The sequence below is a fragment of the Pseudophryne corroboree genome, chromosome 2 (assembly GCF_028390025.1).
Source record: "Pseudophryne corroboree isolate aPseCor3 chromosome 2, aPseCor3.hap2, whole genome shotgun sequence".
Lineage (NCBI taxonomy): Eukaryota > Metazoa > Chordata > Amphibia > Anura > Myobatrachidae > Pseudophryne > Pseudophryne corroboree.
Genome location: NC_086445.1, coordinates 218,082,290 through 218,097,926, shown reverse-complemented (window position 1 = coordinate 218,097,926; position 15,637 = coordinate 218,082,290). Strand labels below are relative to the sequence as shown.

Genomic DNA, 15,637 nt, shown 5'->3' with positions numbered 1-15,637 from the left:
CTTATTGTCAAGGAAGCAAGCTATATTAGAAGTTACTAAGTTAATACTGGCCACTATGGGGCGACCTGGAGGTTTTTATAGTCCCTTGTGCACCTTAGGTAACACATATATTACTGGGATAGCTGGTGTCTCCACTCGCATATATACTGATTCATCTTCAGTTATTACGCCTCCACTAGTATAAAGGGGTGTAGTATGGTATGCTGGCGGCCGGGCTCCCGGTGACCAGCATACCGGCACCAATAGCCTGACCGCCGGCATACCGACAGCGTGGCGAGCGCAAATGAACCCCTTGTGGGCTCGCTGCGCTCACCACGCTTCGGGCACGGTGGCACGCTACGCGCACCACGGTATGTATTCTCCCTCCAGGGGGGTTGTGGACACCCACGAGGGAGAAAAGCTGTTGGTATGCCGGCTGTCGGGATTCCGGCGCCGGTATACTGTGCAAATACAAATACAGCAATTTATGTAATTGGATGTTCACAGTTTCTTTTGGAATATTCCTCACTATATAGTGTACCTTAACTCCTCTTTTGTTGCATTCATTATTCAACATTTCATACATATCGGAGCGTTCCTAACTCAATATTCTTGAGGAATATTCCAAAAGAAACTGTGAACATCCATTAGGCTAATGGGTAGAGTACTGGTTTACCGTGAGGGAGGTCCCGAGTTCAAGACTGGGGCGAGACGGAATTATGAGACATAAATTGCTGTATTTGTAATTGTAATTTTGTTGATTTTTATTTATTTTTGAATTTCGGTATATAAACAATTAGAATCTACTATATCTCTCCTTGATAGATATGTGTGTAATTATACTATATGTATGTATTTTTAATATAGTTGATATTAATGATAAGGGTTCTAGGTGTAGTAATCAGGCCAAATTGAGCAGTACATTGCAGAATGCTAATGATACAATACACCTGTGATTTGACCTGGACCAATAAGAAAAACGATCAATCAGGGTGGTCAGGTATATAAAGTTTTGGGAATAGAAAGTATATTACTCTTTGAAAAAGCACCTGTGTGCAAAACGCGTTAGAGAATTGCTGTGCACCCTGCTGAGTGACACCCCACTTTTGGATCTACCCTGCCGGATTGGGAGCTAAGGACAACTAGCGAGACCTCATACACCTGCCGCCTAAGCTGAACCGCAATCAGAGGAGATGCGGACAGCCAGGTGGAGAGTCTGCTCTGCAAGCATCCACATACAAGCGGCCCCAACATGCCGAGGGATAGAGACCATCTAGTACTGCTACCACCACGGAGGACAGACGGGGAAAGGGAGAGTAAACACTGCCGCTGTGCACAGCGAGGATCTCCCCAGCACGTCTATGTTCACGCATACGGCGGTAAGCGGCTTATACCAGTCAATAAACTGACAGTCTATGGACTATGCCCAGTATATGAACAAGAACTGTGTCTATATGTAGAGGACTGAGTTCCATCATATTTGGAAAAACACCACTTATTGCTGTGGATATACAAGCTACGTTTTATTCACATTATATTAGTGGAACAAACAATTGTTCTTAACAACAGGTCTGAGCACTGGAGGCTTAAACAGAGAAATAGTGTTACAGTTTTTAGAATGAGCTCTTAATGAATATGCATGCATATTGAGTTTTATAATATATTGTTGTGAGATATATAATTTTTGCACCAAAATAAAAACCAGAGAGGTGATTTCAAACGTGTCTTTATTCATATACGCACCTGGGGAGATAGCACAATCAGTCATTTCTTTTTCTTCTGAAAAAAGATTACCTTGCTTAAAGTTTTTAAACTTACTCTGTTCCAAGTCATTTCTAACCATTTTTTCAAATGCTTCAATGAAGCAGCCTTTCTTGTGTTTAGGGAAAAAAGATGATTTCTTTTTAAACAATTTTATGCTTAAATCCTTCTCTATTGACTCTTCATTCCTGTTTTCACTGAAAAACCTTTTCAAGGCTAATTTTCTGATGACTTTTTGTAAGTCTATAAATATTTCAAATTCGTCACAATTGTTAGGAGCGAATTTTAGACCCTTTTTTAAGAAGTCGTCCTCATCTTTATTAAGTATATAATCACTCAAATTAAAGATTTTGGTATTTCCACTCTTATCAGGAGAAGAGCCAATCTTTTCCTTAGTTTTGGAAAGTTTTATTCTTTCCTTCCTAGTTAGTTTGGATTTTAAGCCTGCTCTTTTTCCTTGTTTCTTTTTTAAATTCCCCTTCAGGTATTTGATTTTTATTTTATGTGCTACCTGTAATTTCTTGACCTGATCCCGTGAACCAGAGATGGAGGACTGTAGTGAGGAGAAGCCGGGCGCAAGATCAAACAAGCAGCCGCCCGCATCCGCCAGCTGCATTAAGCGGACATGAAAGATGGATCCCGCTGACTCTTCATGAACGTTCGTCCTGCCTGGTAGACAATCATTACCTACTGTTTTATGGACTGTTATATAATTTATGTTCGTGTAATCAATGTGGATAAATTAAACCTTCGTTTTGAAAAATCGACACGGCTGAAGTGAAAAAGATACCTTTATGTGTACGTGGGAAAGAAATTTAATGTAAGTGTCCCCAGATCTTGTGAACACAGACAGATGATATTTGTGCTGATTTAAAGATACCTTTTAGTGCATGCGAGATCGAAATCATATGTAAGTAGGAACACTTTATCCAGGTCATACAGTGTGTCGCATGATGGAATCTCTCTGCTCATTGTGAAAGTTAGATTGAAGAAACCAACTTTTGTGATTCATCCTCAATCGAGAAAAGTTGTGTGGGTTCACTGTACCATTTTTTATGGTGTAGATTTTGTTGGTTGAGTAACAGAAACTGCATATGATGTTCTGGTTCCGGTATGAATGGTCGACCATGTTATGGTCGACAGTCATTAGGTCGATCACTATTGGTCGACATTTACATGGTCAACACATGAAAATGGTCGACACATGAAAAGGTCGACATGAGTTTTTTTTACTTTTTTTGGTGTCGTTTTTTGCGTAAAGTGACTGGGAACCCCAATTAGTGCACCGCTTCACTCGCCATGCTTCGGGCATGGTGCCTTCGCTTCGCTCGGCACAGATTACCGTTCCAATCATAGTCCACGTGGATCGTAAAGTATGGAAAAGTTCCCCAAAAGGAAAAAAAAGTTAAAAACGCATGTCGACCTTTTCACGTGTCGACCTTTTATATGTCGACCATTTTCATGTGTCGACCATGTGTCCATGTCGACCATGTCAATGTCGACCAATAGTGGTCGACCTAATGACTGTCGACCATAACATGGTCGACCATGTGAACGGATACCTGATATTCTATAACACCAGTAGAAATATTCACTGTACAGCGCAGGTTTTTTGCACTGCCAAAGGTGTCCCACTGGGACCTTACCTGCTCTGCCGACATTTGCAGGACAGAGGGCTATCCACTGCGATAGCCTTTCCCCGTGTGGGTCAGTGCTGCTACTGAGCTTGCCAATCGTTAGCACCTCTCTTACCTCTTAGCACTGGCTTCTTTCAGTTGCTATTCGCTACTCGCAGGATTTCCCCTGAATACCAAGGAGGCCTGTATAAGTTCTTTTGCAATAGTTCCCCCTTAACATTAATGCCGCCTACACACGGTGCGATGCAGGCTAGCAGACGACGTTGACTATATTGTGGCTGGAGGCATGAACCTCCGATATAGTCAATATTGGCCCTGCCTGCACACTCTATTTTTCCTTATGATGCCGATCCTGCAGGACCGCGCATCGGCATCGTAAGGTGTTTACACACGGTGCGATATGCACTGTGTTTTCTACCGGAATGAACTATATAGTCCATATCGCTAGATATATCGCACTGTGTGTAGGCCCCTTAAGGCTTAGGTGTCCTGGAGTCTTCTGGCTTAACCTTCTGTTGCTTCTACCACTCTTTTTTGAAGCAGCATCATCTTTGTGACTCTTTTAAGCTCTTCCTCCAGTGTCATACTGACTTTGCAACAGTCAATAAAAGCTAGAGTGAGTGGGCAGAGCAATAATGAGTGTCTCCATGACTGCTCCTGAATGGCTGCAGGTTCACAAACACCAAATTTGAAAAGCAGCTCCTCCGTCTGCACTTAGATCCACAGTAGTGTCCCCAGTGAGACAAATCTCTACATATCTGGACATTTGCTGCTTTAAATCTTGCAGTTAAATCACTACAACGTTGGCACTTTCTACATCCAACAGCTTATTACAATTGGCCCGTAAAGGGGCCCATTTATCATTGAATATTTGCGGGATTAGCCGGGGTACAGTATCCCTGCGGCCCCTTAATCTGGCTATGCCTTCAGGAATATATGAAACCAACCATTAGGACAGAGAACAAAAGCATTTAGCTCAACCATTGTGGAGTCACTACTAACAGTCAAGTGGTATCGCTACATAAATAAGTTTTACACCACAAAGATTGTCTTATGATTCATAAATCCTGACTAAAAGAAAAGAATCACAATCAACAGATTATTTACAAATATTCAGCTAACAGTTGTTGTGTATCTTAGTAATGGCAGTAAATTACTTACAGTATACAGAATGGGTTATCATCAATATTGAATTGTCACACATTGGGGCAGTTGTATTAAGCCTGGAGAAGTGATACGCAGTGATAAAGCAGTCATAAGTGAAAGGTGATAACGCACCAGCCAATCAGCTCCTAACTGTCAATTTGATTGACTGGTGTGTTATCACCTTGCACTTATCACTGCTTTATCACTTCTCCAGGCTGGGTTTAGTATGAAATACCTACAATAAAAACCCAGACGGTCAAAATCCCGACAACGATTGACAGATGGTCAAAATCCCGACAAGGTCAAAATACAGACAAGGTCAAAATACCAACATTTAAAATGTCGACAGGTCAAAAAGTCAACAGAAGTTTTTCATTGTTTTTGTGTGTGTGTATGTCGGCATGGACACCGTATGAGTGTACCGCGTCCCCGTGCATGGCTCGCTGCGTTCGGTACACTATTATATTCCCCCTCCTGGTCCACTGGGATGGTAAAGTAACTATGAACAAGTTGGTTTCAATGAAAAATTCATGAAAAACTCATGTCAACTTTTTGACCTGTCAGCATTTTAAATGCCGGTATTTTGACCATGTCGGGATTTTGACCATGTCGGGATTTTGACCGTCTGTCAATGGTTGTCTGGATTTTGATTGTAGGTAAATTGACGACATCCCCTCCAGGCTTAATACATCTGCCCCATTGTATATGGATGACAAATGCATATTATAGTTATTATATAGGGATTGTTAGTTTATTGACTTTTTAAGATTGATAAGAGTGAAAAGTATACAAATTTCTCCACACAGATATAATATTTAGAATTAACTGATTATACTGATAATATCCACAGACTGTAGAATATTGTATTTTTTACTTTATTAATATTGTATAATAACCAATAGGCTGTTTATAGCAACTCAAGGAATTTCACAGTGGCCAATGAACTCTACGTGATCATACTAAAGATGAAGAATCAGATAAACTCTCAAATAAGAAACAATTCTTCTAACAGAATATAAATTGTATTCAAGACTTGCGCTGGTGTGTGCTAGAGCAGCTCAAGTGAGGTTGCTAATGGAACTGTTGTGAAAAATTAGCATTACAGTATGTGTGTGTTAACTGGCGCAAAAACATGTCAGCTTGTGTCAATAAAAATAGCATTAAAAGTGAATAAAAGCAGTAAACTTAGTTGCTCATTAGTGATACTGTTATAGCTCTTTTCCCGTATTTTCTGTGCCTCTTAGAAGCTGGTGAGTGCAGGAATACGTATATGGCTGGAAAGCATACTTACCCTAATATTGCGCTTTCACTTCCCTCTGGTTGTTCTGAAGCACCGGTGGTCTCTTCTCCCTGCTGATGTCTCCGTTCTCTGTGCTCCACGTTTGGTGGGAGAAGAGGAGGCTGGATGGTATCAGTATTGGTGGTAATTCAGTCCATTGCACTGGTGGTTATATCCAGCGTGTTTCATACATTTTACTTGGTGTAATTTACCAAGGATACTGACTGTATTGAGAGGTCCTTTTATGAACTGTACACAGGATCCATTATTGAATTGGTTGCGTTACTGGCACGATAATACATCTCACTCTTTGGGATCAATGGAGGTCATTCCGAGTTAATCGCTCGCTGCCATTTTTCGCAGCGCAGCGATCAGGTCACTACTGCACATTTGTATGCACCGCAATGCGCAGGCGCATTGTACAGGTACAAAGCGGATCATAGCTGGGCGATGTATTTAACAAAGAATCCATTCGCACAGCCGATCGCAAGGAGATTGACAGGAAGAGGGTGTTTGTGGGTGTAAACTGACCGTTTTCTGGGAGTGTTTTGAAAAACGCAGGCGTGTCCAAGCGTTTGCAGGGCGGGTGTCTGACGTCAGTTCCGGGTTCAAAAAGACTGAAGTGATCGCAAGGGCTGAGTAAGTCCAGAGCTACTCAGAAACTGCAAAAAAACTTTTTCGTCCCACTCGGCTGCACATGCGTTAGCACACTTGCAAAGTGAAAATACACTCCCCCATAGGCGGCGGCTATCTGATCGCAGTGCTGCAAAAAATAGCTAGCGAGCGATCAACTCGGAATGAGGGCCAATGTTATTAGGTGCAAGTTGCAGAACACGAGTTGCTGTTTTCTCTGCAAATTCACATTTGCTTTGCAAATCCAATGAGAAACCTGCACTGAACCAGGCAGAGTAAACTCGCATTCTCAATGAAGGTGAGAGATGTTAGGGAAAGTCCTTATTTTAAGGTCAAAATGTCGGGACACCGTGTAGAAATCCTTACCGCCGCCTCCCCCATGACTGCTGTTAGCTTTGTATCATTATTTTAAAAGAATGTACAAAAATCAGCCATTTAACACTATTTAAAAATCTCCAGTACTTTCCTTATGCCAACTAGCAGCATTCTGTAAACAAAAATGTCATTTTTGGGGGGGTCCAGGAAGGTCACCTGACTTTTTAATGCACCTTCGCATATGGCTGACAATTCGCAAACCCCTGTTGCGAGTACTGCTAATAAGCAGTTTTATTTGGATTGGAGAATTCTGATCCTCCGATATGGGGTAGAAGTAGTATCAATGCACGTTATGTGCACTGTTACCACTTCTCCCCCATGTATTACAGCATTGGTGTGTGCTCAGTGGTAGGTGTTCCTCTGTCATTATCAGTGCTACTATCTGTAAGATATGATATGAATGGTAGGTGGCACTGACCTTTACGACACTTGCAGCTATCGATTTCGATAGCATGCACCCTGTAGCCGGCTGGGAGGGAGACACAGTGCAAGACAAACAGTGGCAGTTGCTCTATCATTGCTGGAGATAATTATATATCAGGTGCTAGAAAGGGGGAGGGGTCACAGATAAACAGCGGACAGAGAGGGGAAGTATCTCCCCAGCACACTAAAAAATTACCTGTAACCATACCTGAACCTATCTGGTAATAGCATTTCAGAGAATTGGTCACATGTGTTTGCAAAGACATGTTTAGCTGCTGAGCTGCACCAAGGCTTCTCCGATATTAGCAGTCCTAACACTACATAACAGCAGGGGCCACATAGGGCCATGTGATTCGTCTACACTAAGGCCTCATGATAAAGGCTCATACTAAAACGCATCCAGACAGAGAGCTAACTTACCCGGGAGCCACCCCCAGGGATCTCCCATTAGCACTACAAGGAACAGCATGCCTTCCAAATACTGCTCCCATTCAATGTCTTTCTCACACATGCAGACAAACAGTAGCAGTTGCTCTATAATTCCTGGAGATAATTATATATCAGGTGCTAGCAAGGGGGAGGGGTCACAGACAAACAGCAGGAGAAACAGCGCATCAGCACTCAGCTGATGCACTATGTGATCTGGAGGGGATCGCCGGAGGGGGGAGCTTTCACTCCCCAGCTCCAGCAAATGAGATGTTCTTACATCTCGTCGATGTACCTTCCTTTTTCGCCTCGGTAAAGAGGTGAAGCAGGAAGAGCTATATCCCACAGTGTCTGTAGGGGCCATGTCTGTGCTATGATTGGCTGATTGACTGTGTGTGATGTGTCACTCAGCTAATCGGAGCACAGACAGCAGACACTGCTGAGGAGTTCTTGGTCTGATCAGGAATCTCCTCAGTGTTACAGCACCAGCTGCAGTTTATAAACAGGGAGGTTAGCAGTTTTTAATTTTAGTGCCCCAACTAGTTCATCAGAAGGCAGTCTGATAGGGACCAGCCTGTCACTGAATCCAGCCCTGCCCCTCTGATGATGGTAGGTGGAGCTACAAACAGTATGGACCAATGGGGAATTACCCATCCCCTGCCAGGCCAGTCTTCCTCTGGGGATGTGGCTAAAATACAGGGTGAGGCAGCAAAAACTCCCAGATTTAAAAGTTAACAAAAAAAGGCATGGTAAATGCTATTCAAAATTTTAGTACATAATGTAAAAGTTCATGTAATACAGTTTATTTTCAATTGGTTTTGAATATATGTGCAGATGGTGGCCTTCGTTAGTGATACACATTTGTAGTCGATTTCTAAAGTTTCGCATTACTTGGTGGGTCATTTCTGGCGTTATCGCTGCAGTTTCTTGACGAAGCTCACTTTCATTTGTCTGGCTACTGTATGTTAACAAGCAGAATATTATTATTGGATGGAAAGCAATCCTCATCAGCTTCAAAAAAGGCCTCTACAAAGCCAGCGGAACCATCAGAAAGCAGAGGGCATCTAACATCAACCAAGAACCAATAATGAACTGAAGACTGCTATATGCCAAAAAATTACAATGTCATATTCAAAACCAATTGAAAATAAACTGTATTCCATGCACTTTTAGATTATGTACGAAAATTTTGAATAGCATTTACCATGCCTTTTTTGTTAAACTTTCAAATCTAGTTTTGTTTTTAATCACCCCGTATATCTAATTTACTTTTCTCTCCGCGATCAAATCTGATCTGATTTATTGATCTCTCCATCATCAAATTCCCCTTTTCTTTTCCTAAGATTCTTTTCTCCTCAAAGTTTTTTTTTTAATAACCCAACTCTCTTTTCTAACCCTAGCTGTTTTTCATGAGCCCAAGCCCTTCTTTTCTCGCCTAACTCACTTTTTTCCCCACAAAACTTTCTTCCCCTCCTGCCAACTGTACTTGTCTTACCTTCTCCCCCCAGCTCTTTCTTTTGCTATTTATTTTATACTCTCAGCTTATTTTACTCCCCAACATTCTTTTTATTAATCCAGATCTCTACTTACCTTTCCCAGAATTCTTTCTCCATCCCTGGTGCTCTTTAACCCAAACCACATCACTTATAATTAAATGTCACCTTCCAAGCGCTCCATTACTCTACAATTACCAGACACCATTAAGGGGCATATTTGTATTTATTCATATTTTACACCCCCCCCCCCCTGATAATTATCATTGTATATTCAGTAGCAGTTATAAGAAATTAATTATTGAAGCAATGTATTAAAGATGTCTTGCATGGACTTAAGCTATCAATTTGCTTTCAGATTTGCATCCGGCAGAGTTACTAAACATGCCTGGTCATTATAGACCTACATATTCTAAATACTACAGATACATAATATAAGGGCTAAATAACAAAATCACACTTGTTAAAACATTTTAATTAAATATACCCGGTAAAAATTTTAAAAAAATCAGTCTACAGTCCCTGTAAATCATATACAGTAATTAATGCTTACCATGCCTGGAGTATCCACTAGAAAGTACAGGCACCTAGTCTAGGGCTGGTGGGTTCTAGATGGCCCACCAGCTGTAAGAGGGATCAGGTGTATGTTAATGGTGAGAGCTCTGTATAATGATCCATGTACATGAGGTATGTGATATTGGTGCTTCCTGTGCTGTGCCATTTCTTGCGGTGGGTGAGCGATGCAATTGCAGGTGGCACCCACTGAGACACCTGCTGGTTGTTATCCTGCTCCACCTCTTCCCGTCCATAGTGCTCCACTTGACGGGCAAAATTTAGCAAAATGACGCGGTTGTGTCAAGATGTCACAACACAACCACGCCATTTTACAAAACTCTGCCCCTTGAGTGGAGTACTATGGACAGGAGGAGGGGGAGCAGCTATTGGACAGGATAAGGGGGAGCAGCTAATGCTCGAAGCACATGAAATCCCTGGCAATAAGCATGACAACCATTGCATGAAACCCCTGGCAACAAGCATGACACCCAGCTCATGAAACCCCTCACATTGAGCATGACACCTAGAGCATGAAACCCCTGGCAATGAGCATGTCAATCAGTGCATGAAACTCTTGGCAACAAGCATGACACCCAGCGCATGAAACACCTGGCAATGAACATGACACCCAATGTATGAAACACCTGGCAACAAGCATGACACCCAGCGCATGAAACACCTGGCAATGAACATGACACCCAGCGCATGAAACACCTGGAAATGAGCATGACACCCAGCGCATGAAACACCTGGCAACAAGCATGACACCCAGCACATGAAACACCTGGCAACAAGCATGACACCCAGTGCATGAAACACCTGGCAACTAGCATGACACCCAGTGCATGAAACCCCTGATGTCGAAGTCAAAAATATTACATAAAGAGAACATACAAACGACACACATTATGAGTCGCTATACTTGCAAATACGCGCAGCGAGCACAGCAATATATGGTAACACACGCATTTACACGGACATGCCACAGAGATGGATTCGACACTTATTTCATACAGTACATAACTATAATAATATCAAGCGCCAGACATCATGATGATTTAAAATTATATATAATGAAGTTATGTCATGTATGTGTATTAGTTGAACGAAACCAGATACACCTGTCATGTTTGGTATTGAAGCAAGCAGATTGGTGTGTAGATTCATTTGATACTTGTTGTTAAGTTGTAGGACATTGCGACAGATAGTTATGATTAAAAGTATAAAAGCTAAAATCACTTTTATTAGAACAATAGCTATTCCAAACAGGTAGTGGACAGGAAGCTCAGGCCAGCCCCTTTGGACGTCCCCAAGGCTGAACCTGTTCAGCATATACAAAGAGACTAGTGACTCATCATGAATGAGTGAGCCCCCTCCCCCAGAAACTAGATAACACACTGCTGATCACACAGGAGGTTAGTTCCTGTTTTGGTCTCAGAGGAAGATGGAGTCCCAGCATTACTTTACACAGAGAGAGAGAGAGAGATATAAGATACATTGAGGGAATGGTATTGTATGATGGCATGTAACTGTAACTGTATGTAACTGTATGTAACTGTATGTTTTAACTGCTTACTGTGTGAGTGTAACCATGTAACTATAGGTATACTGTACTTTGTAATATATTGAATCCATATCCTTTTAATAACAAATATATACATCAATGAGCTTTGGAACACAGATAATGTGTGGGTGTATTGTTTTTTCTTATGGGATGCAGTGTTTTGCTATGTATAGTGCACATTCATGGCACATGGTAATAAGATGTGCAGGTGTTTACAATATATATTAGAGCGGGCATTTAAAATATTTGTGAGAAAGCAATTTGGCATTTACACTGACAATGAGCATGATACCCAGTGCATGGAACTCCTGGCAATAAGCATGAAATCCCTGGTAACGAGCATGACACCCAGTAGCGGCTCTTGCCACGGGCAAGCAGTACTTTTGCCCAGGGCGCCGCTGTCCAGGGGCGCTGCCGCCGTGGCAAGAGCCGCTACTAACTTGGATGGTGGCGGCAGTGGTTTTGAAAAGGTCCTCTCCGCGAAGGTAATCTAGACACGCAGTGAGGTAGCATCTAGTTTCCCTTTGCGGAGAGGACCTATCTGTGCAGCGCTATGGGAGAGACATCATGACGTCCCTCCCATAGATCAGAGGAGCGGCGCCGGCGGCGGAGACAGAGTGCAGTGGTCGGGATCAGGAATGGGGCTGGTAAGTATTTTTGATTTTTTTTACTAGGTGCACAGGTACTTGTGGGCACAACTAATGGGGACACAGCTGCAGGGGGCACACTAATGGGGGCACAACTACTGGGGGCACAGCTGCAGGGGGACACTAAGGGGGGCACAACTACTGGGGCCAACAACTAATGGGTGCACAGCTGCAGGGGGCACAACTACTGGGGCCACAACTGCAGGGGGCATAACAGCTACTGGGGGCACAGCTGCAGGGGGCACAACAGCTGCAGGGGCATAACAGCTACTGGGGGCACAACAGCTACTGTGGGCACAGCTCTACAGGGTGCACAACGCTACAGGGGGTAAAACTACAGGGAGCAAAACTGACTACGCCCCTTTCCTATGAAGCCACACACCCCCATTTTTACGCGCACCAAACCCTATTTCGCCGTCTCGGGGGTGGGGGGCACCAAAGGAAACTTACGCCCTGGGCGCCACAAGTTCTAGAACCGGCCCTGATGACACCCAGTGCATGAAACCCCTGGCAATAAGCATGACACCCAGCGCATGAAACCCCTGGCAATGAACATGACACCCAGTGCATGGAACCCCTGACAATGAGCCTGACACCCAGTGCATGGAACTCCTGGCAACGAGCATGAAATCCCTGGCAACGGGCATGACACCCAGCGCATGAAACCCGTGGCAATGAGCATGCGCCTGGGTGATAATTGAAAAGTAATTAGAAGCATAATGTATCACGAGCATTGCGGTGTGTGGCATAATATGGTGCAGGGGGCATAATATGGTGCAAGGAACATTACTGTGTGGGGCTTAATATGGTGGAATGTTTGTGCAGGTCTGTTGGTGCAGGGTCAAAAACTGGGGTGTAAGGTAATCTTTCCCTGCGAAGCCACGCCCATTTTAGCAAGGCCACACACCCCTCACAGGGAGTGGGGGCTTTATGTCTATGAGGGGTTGCATTTTTTAAGGTGGTGGCCAGATTGAACTGGATTCTGAGGGGACAGCAAGCCAGTAAAGCTGGTTGCAGGTGGAGGAGTCTGATGTTTTACAGCAAGAAAGAAAAATCAGACTAATGGCAGTGTTCAGGTTAGACTGAAGAATGGAGAAACAACTGTTAAGTACAATTTCTAGCAAAAGGGCCTGCAAGATGCCTTGGCAGTAGGGATGGCTATTGGCAGGTTCACTATCGATGGTGACATCAGTGGTTAACATCAGTGGCATGAAACCATCAACAGGGAACCATCAATGTTTCTCTCTCATCGGTAGTCATTCCTGTTGTCGGCAATGGCAGATAGTAGTCCAATCAGGCTTAGTGGGAAACCAGGGGGCAGGGCTAAGCTCAGTTTGTCCTGGTGCTGGTGGAAAAAAACATTGTTACCTAACAGCCATCAATGGCAGAGAACTATCAGTGGCAAATCATCAATGATTGTTAAACATTGATGGTAAATGGCTGTTTTTACTTGGCACCCCGGCCACGGAAAACATCTTCAGCACATGGGGCCACCCACTATTTGGCAAAATAAAGAAAACTCTGTTTATATTGTGCGGTTAATCCACCATCAGAATCAGATAAGGGGGATTTCGCAGCCATATAACCTAGTATCTATTCTGCTTCAATGATTAGTAAGCTTTTTGATGAATGCTCACGCTATAAACACGGCACTCACTGTAAATGAGGGGCCATCTTTAAACACGAGGCAGTGCTTTCCCTCTTTCTTTTTGTCCACATTGCCCATTACATCTATAGCTCTTTGCCCTGTGGTGTCTCCAAAGCAAACATCAGCACTCACCATATGTAATGATTGTAGTAGTGTATGTGATTAAGGGCCTAATTCAGAGTTGCACACAATGCCCATATGTGACACCTGGTGAAACTTTCCTTGTGCTCTTTGATGCTCAGTCCCTTAGGCATTAATAGAGGATGTCATCCTTTTCCTGAAAAGTTTTTCTTTAAACAGAAGTGGTTAATAAAGGATGTTTCCAGGGAGGATATTCCCAAAGCAGACTAATGTAGATTGGCCCACCCCCCCAAGCAGGAAAGCAAGTGGAGATTAGAGAGAAATATATAAGGGCTTCCCTCTCTTCTATTCACAGTGATCTCAGGTTACATTGGCAGGACTCACTATGAGCACGCTGGCAGTGTACAGGAACATCTACACGGAAGAGCAGTTTCAGAAGGTGTATGGCACAGCTAACACAGACCTGGAGAGGCCTCAGCTCACTCTAAGGGACAAAGTAGCCAGGCGCTGTAAATGTTCATCTCACACTCTCCATACTTTACTCAAACATAGAATCCCTATTTTTGGGTGGCTACCCAGGTACAAACTGAAGAAATGGATTCTGGGAGACCTCATTGCAGGCTTGACGGTAGGCATAGTCCATATCCCACAAGGTAAGTAATTTTTTTAATACAACTTTGAGTAGCAGTCCAACTGGTGTCCATATACTGAATGCAATAGCCATAGTTTCCTCTAAATCTGCATAAAGGGGGTTATTCAGAGTTGTTACAAACCAATAAGTTAGCAGTTGGGTAAAACCATGTTGTACTGCAGGTGCGGCAGATGTAACATGTGCAGAGAGATATAGAGTTGGGTGGGTTATATCGTTTTTGTGTATGGTAAATACTGGCTGCTTTATTTTTATACTGCAATTTAGATTTCAGTTTGAACACACCACATCCAAATCTAAATCTCTCTGCACATGTTACATCTGCCCCACCTGCAGTGCAACATGGTTTTGCCCAATTGCTAACTTTTTTGGTTTGCTAACAACCCTCAACTTCAGCTATTTTTATATATGAATAGATATGTATCATTAAATGTATTACAATTGTTCATGTTACACCAAAATATTTTATTACTGTTTGACACTGTTATGCTGTTTATTCAAATATTTTACAATGACCCCTATAATTCTTAAATAAATTCACTTTTCAGCAGATGTTTAAAATATTTAACAACCATCCCCGTTTGCTTTTCCAGTGGACTAGTAATTTTTCCAATATATTCTCAGGCTTTAGTCATCTCTAAATGAAACTAGAATACAATAAGTATTTATAACTACATCCACCCTGTACTTAGATATGAGCTTTAATGAATGCGGTCAGAATGTTGACAGTTATGATGATGCCATAGTTTAAGTGTCAATATCATAAATATCGGCACCTGAGAAATGTTGATGTTGACATTGTCAAAATGTCGACATTTGCATTTGGCATGGGGTTACCGTTAGGGATACACTGAGATTAAAAATACAGCGTTTACATTTTGAACATGTCTACTTTTCATTTGTGTCAACATGTTCAATGTCGACATAACAATGATGCCAACATTCTCATGTCGACAAAGAATACCGAACCCGTGCTTTAGTGCATTTGTAGATGTAACTATAATGTGTCTAATGATGATTTCTAAGTCTGTCTCAGTCTGTGCATATGTTATGTAATGCAAGTTGTAATTTTATAGCACACCTCTCTTATGGTCGACCCTACTTAGGTCGACGGTCACTAGGTCGACCACTATAGGTCGGCATTGGCATGGCCGACATAGACAAATGGTCGACATGGCTTTTTTTTTTTTAAAGATTTTTAACTTTTTCATACTTTACCATCCACGTGGACAACGATTGGGAATAGTAATCTGTGCCGAGCGCAGTGGTAGCAGAGCGAGGCACCTTGCCCGCAGCATGGTGAGTGAAGTGAGCCATGCAAGGGGACGTAGTATGCTAATT

General features: G+C 42.7%; 1 protein-coding gene across 1 annotated transcript in view; it reads left to right on the top strand.

Moving 5' to 3' along the window:
- The first annotated feature begins 14,004 nt into the window (after positions 1–14,004).
- LOC135010036 (solute carrier family 26 member 10-like) overlaps positions 14,005–15,637 on the top strand; it is a 110,513-nt gene continuing 108,880 nt past the window's right edge. The window contains exon 1 of the mRNA XM_063952320.1: positions 14,005–14,300. Within this exon, the coding sequence (XP_063808390.1) occupies positions 14,033–14,300 (268 nt within the window). The 5' untranslated portion in view covers positions 14,005–14,032. The remainder of the gene's footprint in view (positions 14,301–15,637) is intronic.